The sequence below is a fragment of the Chanodichthys erythropterus genome, chromosome 3 (genome assembly GCF_024489055.1).
Source record: "Chanodichthys erythropterus isolate Z2021 chromosome 3, ASM2448905v1, whole genome shotgun sequence".
Lineage (NCBI taxonomy): Eukaryota > Metazoa > Chordata > Actinopteri > Cypriniformes > Xenocyprididae > Chanodichthys > Chanodichthys erythropterus.
The window spans coordinates 15,252,325-15,275,761 of NC_090223.1; the positions used below are offsets into that span (position 1 = coordinate 15,252,325).

Below are 23,437 nucleotides of genomic sequence, written 5' to 3' on the forward strand. Positions count from 1 at the left end.
CGTGACCATGTGTTTTGAGAAAAGTTTTCAGTCGGGGAAAAAACATTCATACTACACTGCAGTCTAACAAGTTTCTTTATAAAACCTGCCAACAAAAACAATATACGACGAATTACAAACAAGTTAACAAGTACAATTAAACAAGTTATAACGTCGTCGGTGTGTGGGATTTTCACTCAACACATGCAGTAGAGTAAAGCTCAGACAAATGACAAAAAGCATAGAACTACAAATCCCATGAACCACTGCGCGCCTACACTATTTGCGTCATCAGCGCGAGCGGGAGGAAGAAATTGGGAGTAAAAGAAATAGCCCACATCTAAAGCCAAATAAATCATTTCAAACATCACTTGTAAGTACAAACATAATATTTAAACACTAAGTTTGTTCCGGGAACGAGTGTGTTGTAAATAGGCTGAGTCACTTAAAACGTGTTTGTGTGTTGATCATGTATCAGTGTGAATCTGAATACGCATGTTCATATAGACAGATACATAATGACAACAAACATTCATTTAGGGGTGAACAACAGCGGTTACACATTAACATTATAACATGTAAAATAGGTTTATATGGAATGGATTAATCTATGCAATTTAATATTATATAATACAAATAATTAAGGCAAGACACTGCTGATGAATAGGGTAAATGTTATAATAGATTTTCACCATACATTTAGATTTGCAGTCATTTTTGTATGACAAGTTTTCTGAAATGTTATGTTGAAATTTCAAATGAAGCTGAATATGCACTAATTTCCATACATTTCCAGAACAGAAATGAACATTGCATAAATATTGTTTAACTTTGTTGACAATACTAGAGTTAAGGGTTTTACAGAAGGGGTTTCTCTTTTCATCACTTCAGAATTAAATGTTATATAAAATTAGGCAAATGATACATGAACAAACCCAGCAGTAAAAACCTTCAGAATATAGATAGGAATAAAATTGTAATGTTTGGTGTGAGTAAGATTTCTGACTCATTTTGAGGAAACAATTTTAAAGATGTGTATTGTAATTGAAATCTAATAGACAAACACTTAGAAGTGTATTTTTGAATGTTTTCTTTCCACTAGTCTGAATCAACATGTTATGAAAAGCCAAATAGCACAAAATCCCAAATTGAACTGTTTCTTCTCTCTTTAAACTCTCATGTGTTTATCTGTGGGTTTCAGTTGGTGTCAGGATGGCATCAGATGACGTGGCAAATCTCGCGGACTCGTTGGCGAAAACTCAAGTCAACGAGGGAGAGCTCAGCTATAAAGGACAGGGCCTCAAACTGGACAACGCTCAGTCTGGTGAGCTCAAACACACATAATATCTCACATCTGTTTCTGGTGTCTTTATGAAGGAATAATGTTGGTTTTGTGTGCAGTGGAGGAGATGGTGAAGGAGATCGAGGAGTTTGACGGTCTGCGTGCGCTCAGACTGGAGGGAAACACCATCGGCGTGGAGGCAGCACAGACCATCGCCAAAGCCTTGGAGAAGAAGAGTGACCTGCAGGTGCTGAAATCAGGCTCGCGGCCTTCATTTTTACTAAACTCCATCCTAAAACAGTCATTCTTCACTGGTGGAGCATGACCTGAAAGACTTGGGTAAAGTTGGTTTTATATTCGCACATTCAGACATCAGTATTCAATAGCCTTGTTAATCACACTACATTGGACATTCAGTGGACATTCACAAGTAAATATGCCATTAAAACAATACTTTCCTATTTTGATCGACTGTGAAAAATGTTGTAAGTTGACAATCGTTGGTTGTCAATATCATGTCGCTGCTTAAAATTCGCAAACATTAATTTATTGCACATTTATTGGAAAGTCTGAATTTATCAGAAGTCTGAATGTGCGAATATAAAACCAACTTTACCCAAGTTCCTGAAAGTGGGTTGAGGGTCTATAAGCTAAACGAAAGATAGAAATGTTGCCTGGGCAATAAACTAAAAATTTATGGAAGCCCATTTACACCACAACAATGTGGATATCTTGTATAAAAGTCAAAATTAGGACTTGAAAAGTTGAAATTAGAACTTAAAAAGTATTTCGTAACTTTGACTTTATCTCATAATTATACTTAGTATGTCATAATTTCAAGCCCATTTCCGCCACATAGGAGTTCAAGAAATGATGACTTAAAAATTATGATTTTAAAAGTTATAATTATGAGATATAAAGACAAAATTAAGAATGTAAAAGTCATTATGAGATAAGAAGTGGAATTGACGTTAAAAGTCGAAATTTGAACTTTAAAAGCAATTGAAATAAAATGTTGAAATTATGACTTGAAAGTATGTATTATTAAGTCATAATTCCGACTTTTGACATCATAATTTCAACTTTTCCAATCATAATTATGACTTAGTTTGCCATAATGTTGACCTTTCATCTCATTGTCTGTCATAATTTTGACTTTTGAAGTATTCATTTTGACTTTCATCTCATAATTGACTTAGTATATCATAATTTTGACTTTTGAAGTATTAATTCCGACTTTTCATTTCATAATTATGACTTATGTCATAATTTCGACTTCTGAAGTCATAGATTCGATTTTTCATCTGCTGACTTAATATGTCAAAATTTTGACTATTTATGCATGATTTTTTTTTCTTATGTGGCGAAAATGGGCTTCCATAGAAATAAGGTAAAGCACTTAAGGTTATTAGCTTGAAATAAATTTAGTTTGATAAACTAAAACCAAACAAAAACTGAAATGAAAATAAACCAAATTAAAAATATTACAAAACTAATTAATAAAATTACAAAGCAAACAACAGTATTACTAAAACATGAAACTAAAATTGACATGAAAACTAAAAACATAAAAACATTAAAAAAAGCTAATTCTCACACTATTGTTTTATTATATTACATAAAAACTAAAATAACACTTTCACTTGCAGTAATAATAAATAAGATTTGTGACAATCACAATGTTACAGAGCTCCAAATGTGACACGATGATGGAAAAATATGAGATGGGGAAAAAAATAAGAAATATTTATATTGATGGAATTAAATGATGGAAATCAATAGAGTGTGTTTTGTGCATTGAATTATTAGCTGCCAAGAGCAAGATGATATATTATTAATAATATATAAATTTTTATTTTGTAATGTTTATTTACTTCAAGCTATTATTAGGAAACAAAAGTAATCTCCTGTATCTCCATTGTTTTTCTGTCATGTTAGTGCTGCCACTGGAGTGACATGTTTACTGGCCGCCTGCGAGCTGAAATTCCTCCCGCACTGGTGAGATTTGATGATTTAACTATTCTTTATGGTACCACAATTCATCCTTTATAGGTGAAACCCTTTGAAAACTCTTTATTATGCTCAATGTGCTCCTAGCAAGTAGTTGTGACTCATGACTACAACTAAGAGTTTAACAATAGTAAGTGTGTTTCTCCAGGTTTCTTTGGGTGACGCGTTAATCATGGCTGGAGCTCGTCTGAAGGTTCTGGATCTGAGCGATAACGCATTTGGACCCGATGGTGTGAAAGGCATCGAGAAGCTGCTCAAGAGTGCCGCCTGCCACTCGCTGCAGGAACTGCGCCTGAACAATTGTGGAATGGGCATCGGAGGAGGAAAGGTGGGCGGGGTTTATGATGATGCCAGTCGGGTTTCAGAAGGAAAAACTCCATTCATTTTCTCCATAGGGGAATTGATTTTATATGATAACTTAAGGAGGGTTAAGACAGACCTACTGTGAGCTATGAGGTTGTTAATCAATAGTATTTTTATCAAAATATAGTCGTGTTTAACAGTAGAATTCCTACTGAAAAAACTACATTACCCATGATTCTGCAGAAAAATATCCACCAATCAGAGAATTGTGACAAATGAATGGGAAAATAGTTCTGTAACCAAAGATGCTTAAAAAAAAAAAAAAAGTGGATAGAACTGTTGTGCTCTATTATATTGCCATTTTTTCCTGTGGTAATGTGGTGTTACCTGCTCCTGTAGATCCTGGCAGCGGCTCTGACGGTGTGTCATAAAGAGTCGAGTGCGCTCGGCGCCCCCTTGCAGCTGAAGGTATTCATTGCTGGCAGGAACAGACTGGAGAATGATGGAGCCACAGCACTGGCACAGGCCTTTCAGGTGCTGAATGACACGAGAACTAAATCTCAACTATAATATTAATCATTTTCTTGATTTTCATTTATTTGGAGTTTTTAAAATCTACCTGTAAGTTACGTGGTGTCATTTGGTCCATTGCGATGGTCCATTGATGAATGCTTTATCTTCTCAGTTGATTGGCAGTCTGGAGGAAGTGCACATGCCCCAGAATGGCATCAATTACCCAGGAGTCACAGCTTTAGCCACAGCTATGCAGCACAACCCACAGCTGCGAGTGCTCAACCTCAACGACAACACTTTCACCAAGAAAGGAGCGATCGCTATGGCAGAGGTACACTGGAAAACACTGAACTAAAATTAAATCTGAACTATATAGGGCCTTGAAAATTTCAAAAGGAAAGTTTATTAATAATGAGAATCTAGAAGGATATATAGTTTCAACATTATTTATTCTTCAGATTTCCTCTTCAAAAAAGTATCAGCTGTTTGCAAAGTGACCCCCATTTGGTTTCTGACCACTGAAAATGTGTACAATTTACTTATTAAGATCTTCAAGATTGAAGATTGAACCATCAAGGGCCTTTAAAATGAAGATACCAAAAATAATGTTTGTTAAGAACCAGAATCTAAAAGGAAATTAAGATATGTTTAATACTTCTTGAGCTACAGGCATGCAAACTTGAGGCAAAAAGTGCACAAAGTGCTTTTTTACCTTTTTTGAACTGTCACCGTTGGCATATAATGGAACAAAGATTGCCCAAGTCAACAGATTCAACTAATATACCTATCAATCTCTGTGTAAAAAATAAAATAATGACACTGTCATATTTCTAAAGTCATTTTACAGCCCAGTAAATTGGCTCCAAATCTCAGGTGAAATTTGTCATTTTGAACCCCCACTACAAAATAGTGGATTACTCAGTAAATATACATTTAACATTTAATATTTTTGCTTTCATCACTATTTACGTTTCATTCTACAGATTATTATTATTATTTTTTTTAAATCAAAAATTTGAGCCAGGGAAGTTTCTGAAATTTGACCTAAATGACTCATGTTGAAAAATCTAAATTGTTGAATGGCAGCTAAATAATTTGTGGATGTATTGACACCACAGGTTAAAAACTTTAATAGATTTCACCATACTTCCTCAGTTGATTAATCACAGTACATTAAGACCATTTTTTTTAAAATGTGGTTTAAATAAGCAAATGAGGCATTGTCTAATTAAGAATGCACTAATTTACATACATTTCCAGAAGATAAATCTGAACACTGGATAAAGCCAGGTTCAAAATGTTTGTTTCATTTTGTTGACATATTAGAGGTAAATGTTTTTACTGAGGGGATTTTGGATATCTCTTTTTATTAATACATAAATCAGAAAATATTGTAGACAGATGAAAAATACATTTTCACCATGTTTTTAGGAATAAACTGTTCTGTAAATCAGGCTGAATGTTAAATGAACAAACCCCTCAGTAAAAACCTTCAGAATATAGATATGAATAAAACTGTCAAGTTTAGTGTATGTTAGTGCTGCTGAAGTGGAGAAAAAACTCTTTAAAGATATGTATTGCAATAAATAAAATAACCCGCATGAAAAAGCAATGATTCTCAAAGGTGTTTCTCTGTGTGTGGTGTTAGGCACTGAAACACCTGCGCAATGTGCAAGTGATCAATTTTGGTGACTGTCTTGTTCGGTCTGAAGGAGCCAGTGCCATAGCAGAGACTCTGAAAGAAGGACTGCCGATACTCAAGGTACTGACAGATAATGCTGATTAATAGTAATTATGTTATGTACCTTTAGCTAAAGGACTTAAAAATGAAGAAATTATGAAAGCTAAATCAGTAAAGATGCTTGTCCCATTCTCACTAGGAGCTGAATCTGTCTTTTGGTGAAATCACAGAGGAAGCTGCTCTGGAAGTGGCCCGATCTGTCCAGCACAAAGATCAGCTGGAAAAACTCGACCTAAATGGTACAAACACACACAACACACTTAAACAGAAAAAAACAACAGTCTGTGATCATTAAATATGCACTAATTATTCAAGTTTGGCCTCTGAAACCAATGGTGAACAGGTTAAGAACCACTTGTTGTGTTCATGTAAGATTTAATTACGATTAAATGTGTTTTCTGTCAGAGTTGTGTATTTGTGCATCACCTAATACATAATTCTCTCCTTAATGTGTTGAAACAAACAGTGATTTGCAGTGATAAACCAACCGTTAGATGCACAGTTATTATGTAACTAAAACTATTTTCGTTACTTGAAATAAACGATAACTGAAAAATTAAAAGAAAACAACCCTTATCAAATAACAATATAACAAACTTATTTACAATTAGTTCAAGTTTATGTTCTAAAATAACTAATACTAAAAGTGAAATAAAAATGACTAAAAAACATATACATTATATAAAAATAGATACAAATATTAAATAAGTGACAAGATGAAAAATGACAAAAACAACAAAATTACTAAAAAAATAATTAAAAAATGAAAATGGAAAACATAAAAATACTATATGCTAAAATATCTACAACTAAAAGTGAAATAAAAATGACTAAAAGCTATATTGACATTTAAAAAAGAGAATAAACAATAGTTACAAAAGCACAACAAAATTACTGAAACCTTAACATTTAAAATGGAATAGACAGATAGATAGATAGATAGACAGATAGATAGACAGACAGACAGACAGACAGACAGACAGACAGACAGACAGACAGACAGATAGATAGATAGATAGATAGATAGATAGATAGATAGATAGATAGATAGATAGATAGATAGATAGATAGATAGATAGATAGATAGATAGATAGATAGATAGATAGATAGAAAAGTTTGTCAAGATAATCTTTGAAGTTGGCTTGAGAAAGCCTGACCAGAAATGTTTTAAAAGCTTGAATTTTGATGGTTTTCAGTTTGTGAATTTTTTTTTTTTTTTTTTTTTTATTATTATTTTTTTTTTATCTTAGTAGTTTTAAAGCTAGCTAAGATAGATGTTAAATCGGATTCGTTATTAAAGGTATGGTGGTTCTAGCTTCAAAGCTGTACGAGGATTTAGAGTCAGAAGAATAATAACTATAAGTTTAAATTGCATTTCAGTAAGTTGGCTTTCTCGAGCTAACTTAAAAATAACATTGGAAATGTTACAAAAATTATAATAGTATCTTAGTGATAACACTGGTTAGATGACTACATGAGCGAAAAACATTTGTGTCATTAAAAATGACACACTGCAGTAATACTCATAGACTAATCCTCATAATCAATGTGTTTGTCTTTAGGGAACAGTCTGGGTGAGGAAGGATGTGACAATCTTAGAGAGGTGATGGAGAGCATGAACATGGGAGACAAACTGGGCTCTCTGAGGTATCAAACACACACTAAACAAAATCACTCGTACAAAACACATTCCAAGTTCCATTTATCTTAATGTGAAAAAATACCTTTACCTGATTTACAAGAGCATTTGTTTGCGGTCTTCTGTGTTCATGTGCATTTGAAACAAGTCCACCCATAATTTCTTTCTTCCACCACACTTCCACACACACAGTGATGACGAGGGAGAACCTGAGGAAGATGAAGATGAGGACGATGAAGAAGATGATGATGAAGACGTGGAGGAGGAGGAGGAAGAAGAAGAGGAGGAGGGAGAAGGAGATGAAGAAAAGAGTGAATTAAATCAGGTTTGATAACATCTTTAAAGCATCCAGTTTAAAGTAGAATTCAACATAAAAAACACAAAAATGAAATAAACATGTACCTGTGGATGTTTGTGTAGTTCTCAACGCCGCCTTCAGCACCTCGTACTCCAGACGTCTCGTCTTTCCTGACTTTTCCATCTCCAGAGAAACTACTGCGACTCGGTGAACGGAGAAGCTCCCTCATCCAGCAGCAGGTCACATATTACATTGAACACATGCTCACATAATGCACTTCTGAGATATAACTTGTCTCTCAGGTCATTTCTAGTATTATCATAGAGGCTGTTCATGCAAAACATGTTTTAGTGTTTAAAAATGTGACCCAAATTTGGAAAAATCGGAATTTATGGAGCAAAAAAGAGCAGACTGTAATAATCGCAACAGAACTAGAGTTGAGTGTGTTTGTGTGTCTTTTGCAGGTGGATGTGTTGGATGTGACTAAGACAGCTGAAGCATTTCTGAAAATCTCCTCTGTGTATAAGGAAGATGATGAAGAGGTGAAATCAGCCGTGCTGGAGAGTATCGGTGAGATGACGTGAACATCCATCACATGGTTGTTGAATGATCTGAGTGACGTTCGACTGATTCTTGTGTCTGTGTGTTTCAGATGCAGTGCTGAGTAAAGCCTTCTTTACTCCGACTTTCCAGGGTTTGAGTTTTGTATCATCGTTACTGGTGATGCTTGGACTGTTGAAGGTAAAAGCATCCAGCACATTCAGACTAGTTTGTGCACAGATTTTACATATAGTTTTTTATTGATGTGTACCCTTTCTCATGGAAATGTGTCATATCAGGTAACTAAAATAGGTTATGAATGCCATTTTATGTTGACTTTGACATTTTAGCATGATTACCATGCATTTCTATATTAGTCCATATATTTCTATACTAGTTTTGGCTTTTTACAATTGTACCGAACCATGTTCTAATTCAGGGGTTTCAAACTGTTTGATGCCAAGGTCCTTCAAATATGATGATCCCATTGCAAACTACACCCTTTCTCAATATAAATGTCTAAAAAAACCCAGACCCCAGTTTGAAAACCCCTGTCCTGTTAGAAATGGACCTGGTTTCGTTGCTCACCATGACTAAGAACCGTTCGAGCTGATGGTGGAGAGCATGTTTTTGATGTTCAGGTATTTCTCTCTTTCTCTGTAGAGTGAAGACAAGTTAAAGCCGGTGAAGGTGGTCCCAGGTCACCTACAGTGTTTGGAACATGCAGTAAAACAGAGTTATTTCCCCCGAGAACACATCACTGTCCTCAATGCTTTCATGACCAGGTAACTCGACAAACAAATGTTTATGAAGGTAAACAGTTGCTTTTGTTATTAATTGTATGTGGTGACTGAATCTTCTCTTTGTCTGTGTGTTTGATTTATTTTTATATATGAAGGCAGAATAAATCGCTGGAGGTGTGCAGTAGTGCTCGAGACCGCCTGAAATTCACCCTGCAGAAACTCACACCTGAGAGCTGAACACACATACACATACAGTTTTAAAACACAAACATCTGCTTAAATGAGTTCCATGTGATTGTTAATAATAAACTAACATGTCTTGAAACATCACCTGTTGTCTTCCTTCAATAATAAATAAATGTACAGTAACAGGATTTGAAGGGTAAAACTTAAAATCTGCTGTGAAAAATCACATTGTAGCCTACTAAAAAGAAATTGTCTATGATTTTTTCTTTTAATTCATGGTTCTGCTAGCTTCGAAGCATGTTCATTTCTTACCTCAGTTGAAGCAGCATCTTTCCTTTTTTATTACATATTAACACATTTTTTCGTTCCATTTATAACATTTATTCAATTAATAATTTACTTGAAATAGTACTTCTGACCGTTAACTTTTAAAAGAGGCGCGTACGCGCATTTCTGTGACGGTTCTGATTGAAGAGGCGTGCTGTGTGGAAAAGCGCTAATTATTGGTTGTTTTATTAATAAAAGGAAATCCATTGTGTTTGATACATATCTGATATAGTGTCTTCTGATGGTGAAACCGGAAATCTGAGCTGTAGAGAAGACCAGAAGTCAGTATTGGTTTTCTTTTACATTACTCTATTCTTTTATGAATCCAAATCACATAGTAAAACCTAACTAGATAAAAAAGTTCGTCAAGACAAACTTTAAGTTGGCTTGAAAAAGCCGGTCCAGAAAGTTTGAAGCAGTTTTTAAACGTTTTCAGTTTGAAATTTTCAGTTTAGTAGATAGACAGATTGATTGATTTAGTTTGATAGATAGATAAGGTGTTGCTATGCGGTTGCTAGGGTATTTGAGGTGGTTGCTAGAGTACTCAGGGTGGTTGCTATGGTGTTGCTATGCAGTTGCTAGGGTACTCGGGGTGGTTGCTAGGGTGTTGCTATGCAGTTGCTAAGGTACTCGGGGTGGTTGCTATGGTGTTGCTGTGCGGTTGCTAGGGTACTCGGGGTGGTTGCTAGGGTGTTGCTATGCGGTTGCTAGGGTACTCTGGGTGGTTGCTAAGGTGTTGCTATGCGGGTGCTAGGGTACTCTGGGTGGTTGCTATGCGGTTGCTAGGGTGCTCGGGGTGGTTGCTAAGGTGTTGCTATGCGGGTGCTAGGGTACTCGGGGTGGTTGCTATGGTGTTGCTATGTGGTTGCTAAGGTACTCATGGTGGTTGCTATGTGGTTGCTATGGTACTCTGGGTGGTTGCTAGGGTGTTGCTATGCAGTTGCTAGGGTACTCGTGGTGGTTGCTATGGTGTTGCTATGCGGTTTCTAGACTACTCTGGTTGGTTGCTAGGATGTTGACAGGGTGATGTGTGTGGTTGCTAGGCGGTTGCTAAGGTACTCTGGGTGGTTGCTATGGTGTTGCTATGCGGTTGCTAGGGTACTCTGGTTGGTTGCTAGGATGTTGACAGGGTGATGTGTGTGGTTGCTGGGCGGTTGCTAGGCTGTTCTGGGTGGTCACTATGAGATAGATAGATAGATTTAGTTTGATGGATAGATAGATGAGTTTGAATGAGTTTCAATGGATTAGAAGTAGTACATAGAATGGCACTTGAGTCTAATTGAGTTTTTGAGTCTAATGGGCTTCCGTAGTTTAAATTTGAATTTTGACAGTTGGAATTTGAAAGTCTTGGCTCATTTGAACATTCCGTCAATGAAAGTCAATGGGATTTTTCCGAGCTTTAACAGTCATTTTTAGGAAAACCGTAAGTCGGATCAGTTAGAAAAGATATAGCACACTAAGTCAGAACAGTTTGGAGTTTGTGGAGTTAAAGCTCTAGGAGAAGTTAGAGTTGCAAATTTTAGTCTCAGAAGAAAATAGCATAACAATATGTTGGCTTTTTCAAGCCAACTTAACTAATTGTGTTGCAGTGTTTTATTTGCACCAAACAACTAAAATGTATTATATTAATTAACCCAACATGAAAAGTACTTTTGATAATAGTTCAGAATGTGCGAGCTAATAACGCGTGTGCTAATGCTAATTCTCAATTTTATTTTTTATTTTTTTTACACACGACAAAACCGTATAAAACATATAGCAGGGACAAACGTGACCAAAGACTGGTCCTATACAGTTCATCAATGTTGCTCAGAAGCATTAAATAAAATAATAATAGTAAACAAGCAGGTTACACTCAATTTTATCATTGTGAAATATATTTGACTCGACTGACAGAAACTGGAAGCTGATAGACAAAAGAAGTAACGTGCTTGAAAACAGCCTAAACTCAATTTTTAATATGAAACTGTCATCGAAGCAATTTACCAACAACCAGCATATTAATTGTTTGTGGTAAATAAGAGGCAGTCTGGGGCTGTAATGAAATCATGTGACTCAATTCGTTTTGGTGAAATCACAACAAAATGCACACAAATGTGTCCCTGCTCCTAATATACAATCACTAATGAACATCTTTTTATGAGAAAAAAAACAAAAACAAAACAAAAAAAATGTACTAGGGAGGATTAGAACCCCAAACCTGAGGACTTCTGACACACTTAACAAAAGTTCAACCTCCAGACACGAACAGATCTATGTATTTATTCACTGACATAAAGACTCATATTGTATTAGTCAATCTAGGATGAAACTAATCACATTAAAAATTAGTTCTATGTAGGCTTACTATTACAATTTATTCAATAAAAAAATTGAAAACTATAGTTTGTGTTATTAGAGTAGTAGTCAGATTGTGTTGTGTTCGTCTACACTTGTAAGTTAAAGGTGCAATATGTAATATTTGCTGCTTCCGCTTTTCCGGTCATGAGTATGAGGTAACACAGCTCTGTTTATCATATTAGAGACATTTGAGAGTGTTGAAAATGATGTTATAACGTTACTCTGTGCGTTCGCTCGGCGGCTGCTGTGAGACACTTGTTTGAGACACACTGCAGTAAGATTTTAGAATATCATCTTAAATGATGATGGCTTGTGTTGATAAATGGCATGCAATTCATTTTAAAACATATTGTATGATGGAGAAAATGCTGTATTATTGTTACTAAAAATAAAGCTGCATCTGATTATGCTATGTTAGCTACTGTTTTTCTCTGAGCCATAGTAAAGCATGCTACTCGCAAAAAATCAAGAAAATTGATTTAAACAGTAAGACTAAACGTGTTGAGCTATATAACTAATTAGTTTTCTGTCTATAAATATATCAAAACAGTTGTTCCCTTTGTCTATTAAAACATGTAAATATTAAAGCATCTTTGGTGTTTCCATGGTTTCTACAAAATAAAACCAGAAACTGAGGATAACGCGGGAATGATGCAATTGACAGGCAACTCCTCACACGTCCTGGAGCCTTGGTTAAAATTGAAATTTTCTCACGATTTACAAATAGTTGGAAACATTTGGAATATTTAAGTGCTCAAGTGAACAAAATATATAACACTACCCTAGTGGTTTTTGGATATTTTACTGCAAAATTCTTACATATTGCACCTTTAAATTAAGATAAGAACACATTTGATGAAGAGTCAATACAGAAATACAGATTTTCAATGGGTTCAGTAGTGGATGTGACAAAATAATCGGTAGGACCTCTATACGATTTAATTTTTCAGACGACACAGTTTCACCCTTGAGTGTCTATCTAATCCAAACACAGCATAGAGCGGCTGAGTGAATTTGGTCTGGACTCTGTGGATGAGGCTCATTGTGTCTGAGATGCTGTAGAAGGACAAAATCCCTGCTCTGTGATCCACATACACTCCTATTCTACTGCTGGACACTACAGGAAGGACAGTTTCAATGTTATTGTGACAGAATGAGCAGAAAGTGGGAGTGCAGTACAAACTCCAGGACTGATCATTAAACCCAGCTATACTTTCAGGACCATTTCCCTTCCTGCTGATGCTCTTATACGTCACTCCTATAACCACTCCTAATCTTCCATCTCCACTCCACTCCACCTCCCAGTAACAGCATCTAGTCACACTCTCTCTGCACAATGCCTCCATCCAATAATCAAATCTGGCTGGATGATCAGGATATGGCTGAAATGTGTCAGCAACAGTGATCACAGTGTTTCCCTCAGACAGACTGAGCCAATAATGCACTGTGTTCAGATCCAGAGTCAACAGACGGGAATCTGGTAGAGATAAAAATATAGTATGGAAGTAAATTAATGCCAAATGTTTTTGAAATAAAAAGCTTGTTGAATTGCTCTAACTGAAAACAAATATGCACTGCATTAGCTGTACTTGCATTTAGATGCACTGTATTTTTAAGGCTTGCATTTTTATGGGATGAAATTCAACATGGTCGTATATTTAAGCTGTGAATATTTCAATTAAAAATATTTCACACACATTTTCATTATTAAAAATTCAATAATTCATATTCACATTTCAAATTTCACTTCCAAGATATTTATTCTGTTTAAAAATACAACCTATAAAATTCAACTAGCAATTTTCAGTCCATTTTATTTCGCTTTACAAATTCGCTTCCACAAATTCAGTGGTTCAAATTCGGCAGAAAATTCAACATTTCACATCCGGGAACTGCAGGAAGAGCAGTAGAGTGCCGATGCATCATCTCTATCTGCTGTTAGTCTGCTTCACCAGCAGGTGCCGCTAGCGGCTGTTTAGGAAGACCAAAGCAACGCTAGTAAATCATCATTCATTCATAAAAACGGATTTACAGAATTAGAGCAAGCATAAGTGAATATGTGATGATTATCAGGGCCAGTATAAATGCAGAAAAGCTGATAAAGACACAAAAGCTGCATTTATGTTTAATTCAGTGTATTTACGCTTACTTTCCCAGTGTAGCTACAGCTTTCTGTACAGTGAACAAGATAACGTTATTGCCCGATGCTGGTGTACAGATCAAACGTTAAATCTGAGATAGACATATATTTCTCTCTGTTGTTTAGTTTCCTTAACTTTATATCGAGGCACTGTGTTGTAATACTAGGGCTTCCCTCATCCGTCATAGGATTGCCCTGCCATCAGGACATATAAAACTCTTAACACAGCTTAATGGACTCGTACAGTGATATAAAAGACCAAACTCGCACCTCATTTGTGATGTAGGTTAGACTATATAGGCTCCAAGAAAGCAGATACTGGCATAAAGTTGATTTGACGCTGAACGTTTGATTATGATATTCGCAAATTTAGGGACCGTCTCTAAAGTTACGACATTCTGTATTCACGTTTCTACCTTCTACCAAACTCTTGTAGACACACATGCACATATACATATTCAAACACACCCCACTCAAAGTACATGCATATATACTATTTCTTTTTTCTTTTTTTTTTACACGTTCATCACACAATTTTTTTTTTACTTTGTTCATTTTTTATTTTACCTGATCATAGATTATCCTGCTTATACAAATTTTAAATAAAATTTAGAAATAAAATTAACTAAGTAGAACTAATTGTGTGATGAATGTGTAAAAAAAAGAAAAAGTATATGTGCATGTACTTTGAGTTGAGTGTGTTTGAATATGTGTGTGTGTGTGTGTGTGAGAGAGAGAGAGAGAGAGAGAGAGAGAGAGAGAGAAGGGTGCATCACTCTTTGACCTGGCACCTATAGATGAACACTTCACAGGTAGTTTTGGTGACTAAATCATTCTCATCATATGCTATTGAGCTTTAAGTTATGGCAATTTTTTGTATAATCCAATACAGTAGTGAAATACATAGCAATCTTTACATATTACTTGACACTTTATTTGGAACCACTTTACAGTAAGGTTCATAATGTATTAACTAATGTGAACTATCCATGAGCAACACATTTGTTGTTGTATTTGTTAATCTTTGTTAACGTTAATAAAAATACAGCAGTTCATTGTTCATGTTACTTCACTGTGCATTAACTAAAGTTGACAAATACAACTCTTGATTTTAGTAATGTATTAGTAAATGCTGGAATTAACATTAACAAAGATTAGTAAGTGCTGTAGAAGTGCAGTTCATTGTTCGTTCATATCAACTATTTAATATAAAGTGTTACCTTTTATTATAATAAACATCAAAAATCTAAAAGGTTTGCATTATACCTGACAGCTAGATGAACAATTTACAGTTGGTTTTGTGACTAAGTCATTCTCTTTAAATGCAATTGAAGGTAGAAACGTGAATACAGAATGTCGTAACTTTAGAGACGGTCCCTAAATTTGCGAGTATCATAATCAAACGTTCAGCGTCAAATCAACTTTATGCCAGTATCTGCTTTCTTGGAGCCTATATAGTCTAACCTACATCACAAATGAGGTGCGAGTTTGGTCTTTTATATCACTGTACGAGTCCATTAAGCTGTGTTAAGAGTTTTATATGTCCTGATGGCAGGGCAATCCTATGACGGATGAGGGAAGCCCTAGTATTACAACACAGCGCCGCGATATAAAGTTAAGGAAACTAAACAACAGAGAGAAATATATGTCTATCTCAGATTTAACGTTTGATCTGTACACCAGCATCGGGCAATAACGTTATCTTGTTCACTGTACAGAAAGCTGTAGCTACACTGGGAAAGTAAGCGTAAATACACTGAATTAAACATAAATGCAGTTTTTGTGTCTTTATCAGCTTTTCTGCATTTATACTGGCCCTGATAATCATCACATATTCACTTATGCTTGCTCTAATTCTGTAAATCCGTTTTTATGAATGAATGATGACTTACTAGCCGTTGCTCGTCTTTGTAAACAGCCGCTAGCGGCACCTGCTGGTGAAGCAGACTAACAGCAGATAGAGATGATGCATCGGCACTCTACTGCTCTTCCTGCAGTTCCCGGATGTGAAATGTTGAATTTTCTGCCGAATTTGAACCACTGAATTTGTGGGAGCGAATTTGTAAAGCGAAATAAAATGGACTGAAAATTGCTAGTCGAATTTTATAGGTTGTATTTTTAAACAGAATGAATATTTTGGAAGTGAAATTTGAAAGGTGAATATGAATTATTGAATTTTTAATAATGAAAATGTGTGTGAAATATTTTTAATTGAAATATTCACAGCTTAAATATACGATTGTGTTGAATTTCATCCCATAAACATGCAAGCCTTAAAAATACAGTGCATCTAAATGCAAGCACAGCTAATGTAATGCATATTTTTTTCAAATAGTGCAATTCAACAAGCTTTTTATTTCAAAAACATTTGGCATTATCTTACTTCCATAATATAGTGTGTAAAAATAAAGTAATTATTTAACAGGTAACATAGTATGTTATCACCTATATGCATAGAAATGTGTTGGTGTTATTTATTCTTCCTGCAGGGTAAAAGCAACCCCATTTAAAAATATCTATTCATGATAAAATAAATGTACTTGTGTTACAAGCATCAAATATGGTACAATAAATAGTAGGTTCAAAACCTATTTATGTCCATCAACAATTTTCCATGAAAATGAACATGGTACAATAAATAGTAGGTTCAAAACCTGTTTATTTATGTCCATCAACACATTTTCCATGAAAATGAATAGTTTAAGTAAAAATTATTGCACTCGCTCTACATTTTTCTCTCCATCTTGATGACATTAATTTTCAGTCATTCAAATAATTAATAATGAAAATGGTTTATTTTTATTATTGATTTTATAATTTGTTTTTCTGAAGCCCATGTTACACACAAAGTAAAAAGGCAATTAACTTACTGAAAAATAGTCAAACTCATTTTCATAATAACTTACACATTAGGAAATCCTCTCTGGTCTGATATTCAGGAGCACCAATGACCTGGATGGATTTCACTATGGTAGAAAAACATCTGCAGTTTAATTCTCATGAAGAATATAATATACATTTCTGAAAATTGCCTTTACCTATTCTACATGTCTTTTCTATCTCCTCACTGTAGAACTGCTGCAGTTTATCTGTGAGTTGAGAGATGGATTTCACTATGTTGTCAAAAGACAGATGAGAACTGATACTGAAGCCATCTATGGATCCAGAGAGAAAGACAGACGACAAACTCTACAGACACAAAGACAAAAACGCAAACTCCCTGTAATTCCAGAAGCTTGTTAAAGTCCTGAGTTTTTGAGAAGATCTGTGTTACCTGGAGAAAATGAACATGATCCTGTGTTTGTGAAAGCTGCTTCAGCTCAGCGTCTCTCCTCCTCAGATCATCGATCTCCTGCTCCAGTCGCTCCAGTCGTTCTTCAGCTCGACTCACTGCAGCTCGTTCCTGATCTCTGATCAGCTGAATCACCTCAGAGCGACGTCTCTCAATGGAGCGGATGAGCTCAGTGAAGATCCTCTCACTGTCCTCCACTGCGGTCTGTGCAGAGCGCTGTTACACACATCACAATCACACAGTGACTTCAGTGGGACTAGAAGAGCTCCAGCACTGGAGGAAAGTCCAAACTGAGACTCAAACTCACCTTATGAGACGCCACAGCCTCTCTCAGCTGCTGAAGATCTTTCTCTCTCTGCTGGATTCTCAGCTGGATGTTTCTCTGTTTCTCCTCAAAATGTCTCTGCAGAAAATAAAACTATGATTAAAGCAACACCAAAAATAAATAAATCAAAAGATTGGAGTCAGTTAGATTTTTTATAAGTTTTTGAAAGAAGTATTTCATGCTCACTAAGACTGCATTTATTTGATCAAAAATTTAGTAAAAACAGCAATATTGTGAACAGTGTTGGGTGTAATTCATTACTAAGTAATTAATTACTGTAATTTAATTACTTTTGCCTTGAAAAGTGTTGAAAAGGAAAGTGCAAGTTCAGCAGAGGGCGCTAAAAGACATTTATTATCATATGACTGCCTGACTGTTCTTATGCGGAAGTCATTTTAGTGTGTAGTGAAGCGACAGGCAGAAGGAAATCAGGGTTGCATCCGAAAACTTAGGCAGCTGACTTGTTGCCTCGCTGCCCTATCAGGCAATGACTTTGCAGGCAGCGTTTCCTGTTGTTCCCCTCTATGAAAGCACCCCGACAACATCCCAGCATACCCTGCCCATTTGAAAAGTTCTTTAGCAGCTACAAGAGGATAACAGGAGGTTACACCACACTGTGTTGAATATGCAACGTTGAATGGACAAGAGTGATGCTTTGTCACCTCATCATTCTCTACAATTAGTACATGAACATTCTCCCAGTGTCAGAAAGAAGCATCAAGCTGTAACTGTACCTCAGTCTGTCCATCAATCAGCTATTGAATAAGAGGAGGAAGACTGGGCACCACTACCTCCCCCAGTGACATTAGATGAGAGACCAAAACACCCCAATCCTGATCACAGAGTCATAGATGTCCTTGAGGAGCTAAAGGAACGCATTCTCAAACTAGAACTTAAGGGGTCATCTTCCCCATCCACACCAAAATATCAACAGCCTGATGATGACACAGGATGGTTAGAGTCATGGTCAAATCCTAGTATTACTGTTGTCCGTCCATTGCCACCTCAGAGAGAACAGCTTCACTGATGCACAACCATGTAACCAGAAGAAATCGTATAGGGGTCCCAAGCCTTCAATCCCAGACTTCATGTTTGATGACCCCAGAGAATCTGAAAGACTACGAATATCCTTAGAGAATATCCTCCCCCAGATGCAACCAAAAGGTTCAAATACCAAATTCTGCTAGACCATCTCAAATTTGAAGAAACCCTTTTAATTGCGGACTCATACAACTCTCTGTACCCTTACTCAGACACCATGGCCTCTCTCATTCAGCACTATGACCAGCCTCACTAACTGGCCTTGCGTAGAATTGCAGAGTTGATGGAGGGACTCACTATCCAATCGGGATTCTGTAAATTTGTACTGAGAGTTAGGGCACTGGTTGGAATGCTAGAAAACCGCTAAAGGAGGAAGGACTCACTGAACTTCAGTGCAAAGCAGTACATTTCCCCAGGACATCAGAGCCAACTTTAGGCGATACCTTCATCAATTAAAGAGACGAGTTCCCTACCTTTTGGACTTTGCAGAGTGGTTGGAGTATGAGCTACAAATCCAGGAAGGTGGTGATGCATTTGATCGGATAGAGACTAACAAAAAGGCAGCTAAATGGCAAAGAGACCACAGGAAAGATGGTAAAGGAGGAAACAGGCAATGACTGTGCTCTTGGGCTCTACCCAAACTACTATTTCCAAAGCACCTTCTGCAACAATGCCCCCTTCACAGTTACCTGAGAAGTCCAGACTGTACTGTCCTTACTAATAACCTGCACAATCTTGGTGACTATTTTAACTTCTCTCATCTCACTAAACAGCAGAAGAAACAGTGGGTGACAAACAACGGTCACTGTTGGAGATGTGGCCACAGCCACCAAGCAGCACAGTGCCATCTAAGGTTCATCTGTGGCACCTGCAAAGGCAAGCATCTGAATGCTCTTCGTAATGTAAACACCAAAACAGAAGAACAGTCCAAAGGGGAGAAACCCAGTGCTGAAACAATTTGTGGATTTGTGAACTCCACTGACATTCTTTACTTAGATTATTTCTAAATATTTAGACGTTCTGCACTTATTAACCCCAGTCCAGCCAGTAAGGTTAGGACCACCATGGTGCTAAATACAAGACTTGGCTGGACACTTCAAGGCCCTACCACTTCAAGTGCTTACCACTGCAAAATGGAACCCAGGCATGCTTGTTCATGGCAACAATCTACCCATTAGCTGAGCTGCATCACAATGTGAAAAACCTTTGGTAGCTCAACATCTTTCATACAAGAATCAAAAGTTGGTGACCAGGTCTCGACAGGATCAGACTGCAATGGAGCTCTTGCAAACAAAGACAGTCCGGGTGAACATAAATGGAGTACAGCGATATGCCACACCTTAACTAAGGATGCAGCCCATGCCCACTTTGTCTGCCAGAGTCTTTTAGAGGTTCATCCTGCATCAAATGGTGACTCACAATGAGAAAAACAGAATTGTGTTAAATTGTTCCTTTACTCATCAAGGAAACAATCTGAATGAACTGCTCCTGCCTGGTCCCAATTTAAGCTCTTCTTTGCTAAGTGTCCTGCTGCGATAGAATATTACACAGCTTTCAGCAGTGACATTAAAGGTATGTTTCATCAGGTGAGGCTACTCCCTGAGGACAGATCACTCTTACAGTTCCTGTGGCATGACATGCAGAGAGAGGAGATGATGTGTGTGACGCTGTAAAAAGACACTTTTATGTGGACTATTGGCTCCAGAGCTTCTCTTCCCTTGAAGCAGCCAAAGCAGCGGTCAACAAGTTGAGAGAGCTACTGGCTAGTGGAAGCTTTGAATTAAGGCAATGGGCAAGTAATATCCCAGATGTCATAAGGTACCTTCCCCCAGAAATACTGTCACAAAATAGTGACCAGTGGCTCAACCAAAGTCTAGGGGACCCATAGGAATCTGCTCTCAGATTACGCTGGAGGTGTAGATCAGACACACTGACATACAAGTAAGTACTGGATACTTTGGAGTCATGAAGCTGTTTGGAAAGAGCAACATGCTTGTCTGGAGTATCAGAGTTGGTGAGCCCATCCAGATCTTCCTTGGATGGCAGATCTACCTCCTACCCATCTCTGCTTGCAGTGATCTGCATTGTTTTTCTATTAGAGGGGACTGCTTTGGCCCCTTCTTAGTCAAAATAGGTTGCCACAACAAAAAGAGTCTTGACCAGTCTAGACACAAATTCCTTTCTAATCACCCAGATGAGATTCATTTCTCGCAGGGGCAAGCCTGCACAGTAAATTCCCTGTTAAATTAACACTGCTCTGTGTTCATATGGGAACCACCAGCAGGGTGTTAAAACTAACACAGAAGCAGTGTTAGAGTTAATTAGACACTTAAAGGTGATAGAGAGGATTTTTTCGTCGACTGAGAATCCAAAGACTGTTACTGAGTTTTTTAAATGAGCGCATGCGTAAGAACAACCCCCCTCCTTCACAGCTCATTTCAAAGGAACGCCTCCCAAAACTCGTGCACGAGTATTGGAACACGAGTGTTTACCACCGGCATTCGCTGTGTCGTGTTTTTTGGATTCATTATGTCGGACTCACCGCAGGTAACTCATAATCTGCAGTTGTTACTCCTGTCTCCGGACAAAAACACTGCATGTGGCGCCTGTGGAGTGTGGAAAATTACTGGAGCGCGCAGCCGCGCACATCTCGCACAAGGAACGTCACGGCAGTGATTGACAAGCCAGAGGGCCAATCCGCACACGTCTCTCACAAGGAACGTCATGGCAGTGATTGACAAGCCAGAGGGCCAATCGTTTACGCGATGATCACGTAAACGATTGGCTGATGTTTTTAAGGCCCTACCTCGTGCACAGATGATGTATATTAATATTATTACTTTCAGTGCACCTAATAAATAGTATTTTATCAGTTAGTAAAGACAGTTTCAAGTAATATTGCAAAAATGTATAAAACAAAACATCCTCTTTAGCACCTTTAAGTGATTGAGTGATGATTGTTTGATTATTGAAAACACCTGATGATAACGAACTGAATCACTGAAGGAAAGAGAACGTCTCGGGTTACGTCTGTAACCCTGGTTCCCTGAATAAGGGAACGAGACGCTGCGTAGTCGCTTTGGGAACGCCTCTGCGCGTTTTGTCTTGAAGCACTCGTGAAATCGAACCAATAGTGTGACGGGACGTCAGTGCGGGTGACGTCACGGACCAGGAAACTATAAAGCACTCCTGAGAACAAAGAACGCCAGCTTCTGATATGGATGAAGCAGACGCTCACAGGCGTGCAGGGAGTATGGCTAAGCTACGCAGCGTCTCGTTCCCTTATTCAGGGAACCAGGGTTACAGACGTAACCCGAGACGTTCCCTTTCATGGGAACATCGACGCTGCGTAGTCGCTTTGGGAACGCTATCCCAACTAGGCCATAAGACCAAGTGCCTGTCTGTTATCTTACGACGAGAGCACCGAGGACCCTGGAGTGGAGCCCAAAACAAGGTTATACAACCTAATGAAGGTATGCTGAGATGACCACCCAGCCGCATCACATATCTCGTTAATGGGAACCCCCGAGATCAAAGCCTTTGAGGCAGCCATACCCCTAGTAGAGTGTGCCCGGACAGCCAAAGGTGAAGGCTGCCCGTATGACTCATAGGCAAGAGAGATGGCCTCAACCACCCACTTGCTCATTCTTCCTGATCCGGATTAATCAAAGGAGGAGGACAAAAGGCCTGCAGTACAATCGGTCCTGGGACGTTGGTGGGGACCTTGGATTTATAACCAGGTCTAGGATGAAGGAAAGCCCTGAACATACCAAGCGCAAATTCCAAACATGAGGGAGCAACCGAAAGTGCTTGAAGATCTCCAATTCTTTTGAGAGATGAAATTGCCAACAGGTGGACAGCTTTGAGAGGAATCTTCCAGACACCTCCTCTAATGGTTCAAAGGGAGCCTCAGCTAACCCTTCCAACACAATAGCCCAGTCCCAGGCCGGAGTGTTGTACGCACAGAAGGCCTCAGCCTCTGGGTACCACAGAGAAAGCGTATAAATAGGGGGTCTCTTCCACAGAAGAGTCCCCAAACAGAGCATGATAAGTGGAAATAGCCACTATATAAACCTTCAAGGTAGAAGGAGATAAACCATCCAAGTTTTATACTTGGAGAAATTGCAGCACAAGACTGATAGAAGAGTGGAACAGGTCCAGCTGACGTTGTCTACAGCAAGTAGAAACCAACTTCCATTTATTTGTCTGTATAGCTTTCTCGTGGAAGGAGCTCTGGAGTGGAGTATGGTCTCGACAACCTCAGTTGGGAGACCGGATTCTATGAGCCTAGCCCCCTCAGAGGCCAAGCTCAGAGTTTCCACAACTCCAGGCGGGGGTAAATTACCATGCCGCCCGCTTGAGACAGAAAGTCCTGTCTGATGGGGATCTCCACGGGGGAGCCGTCTAGAAGAGACACTAGGTCTGCAAATCAAACTCGGGTTGGCCTTAATGGGGCTATCAGTATGAGATAGACCCTCTCTAGGCAAACCCTCTCCAGAACTCCTGGGAACAGAGCGATCGGGGAAAAGTGTGTACAGACGTAACCTCGGCCACGTCTGCACCATGGCATCCAACCCCAGAGGGGTGGATTAGTCAGAGAGCACCACAGTGGGCAAAGAGATGTTCTTTCGAAGCAAATAGGTCAACTTCTGCACGACCGAAGTTCTCAAATGAGCTCCACCACCTCAGGGTGGAGACTCCATTCCCCGGGCCTCGGCCCCTGCCTCAACAGGATGT

General features: G+C 38.0%; 2 protein-coding genes and 1 long non-coding RNA gene across 6 annotated transcripts in view; 1 reads left to right on the forward strand and 2 right to left on the reverse strand.

Moving 5' to 3' along the window:
* The first annotated feature begins 153 nt into the window (after positions 1-153).
* On the forward strand, positions 154-9,379 carry rangap1a (RAN GTPase activating protein 1a). Its single transcript, XM_067381140.1, has 16 exons — positions 154-352; positions 1,181-1,303; positions 1,381-1,508; positions 3,200-3,259; positions 3,420-3,599; positions 3,974-4,108; positions 4,260-4,418; positions 5,736-5,849; positions 5,968-6,067; positions 7,392-7,476; positions 7,661-7,793; positions 7,889-8,005; positions 8,231-8,336; positions 8,419-8,507; positions 8,970-9,091; positions 9,205-9,379. Exons 2-16 carry the CDS (start codon positions 1,192-1,194, stop codon positions 9,284-9,286), a joined length of 1,722 nt encoding a protein of 573 aa, XP_067237241.1. The 5' UTR covers positions 154-352; positions 1,181-1,191; the 3' UTR covers positions 9,287-9,379.
* On the reverse strand, positions 5,930-7,995 carry LOC137017168 (uncharacterized). Its single transcript, XR_010894566.1, has 3 exons — positions 7,871-7,995; positions 7,560-7,677; positions 5,930-6,060 (listed from the first exon to the last, which is right to left on the reverse strand). It is a non-coding gene; the product is annotated as an uncharacterized lncRNA (long non-coding RNA).
* Positions 8,943-23,437, reverse strand: part of LOC137017163 (E3 ubiquitin-protein ligase TRIM47-like) — a 23,356-nt gene continuing 8,861 nt past the window's right edge. For 2 of the 4 annotated variants that reach the window (XM_067381142.1, XM_067381141.1), the window contains exons 3-7: positions 17,642-17,737; positions 17,317-17,550; positions 17,081-17,231; positions 16,949-17,008; positions 9,516-13,379 (exon numbers count right to left, since the gene is read on the reverse strand). In XM_067381142.1, the coding sequence (XP_067237243.1) occupies positions 12,841-13,379; positions 16,949-17,008; positions 17,081-17,231; positions 17,317-17,550; positions 17,642-17,737 (1,080 nt within the window). In that variant the 3' untranslated portion in view covers positions 9,516-12,840. Of the gene's footprint in view, positions 8,964-9,515; positions 13,380-16,948; positions 17,009-17,080; positions 17,232-17,316; positions 17,551-17,641; positions 17,738-23,437 lie in introns of those variants that run through there. The other 2 variants (XM_067381144.1, XM_067381143.1) reach the window with 2 other exon arrangements.

Coding starts and splice junctions, on each gene's coding strand:
- rangap1a (XM_067381140.1), top strand. CDS start 1,192: ATGGCATCAGATGACGTGGCAAATCTCGCGGACTCGTTGGCGAAAACT. Junction 1,304..1,380: donor ACTGGACAACGCTCAGTCTG/GTGAGCTCAAAC, acceptor TTTTGTGTGCAG/TGGAGGAGATGGTGAAGGAG. Junction 5,850..5,967: donor AAGGACTGCCGATACTCAAG/GTACTGACAGAT, acceptor CATTCTCACTAG/GAGCTGAATCTGTCTTTTGG.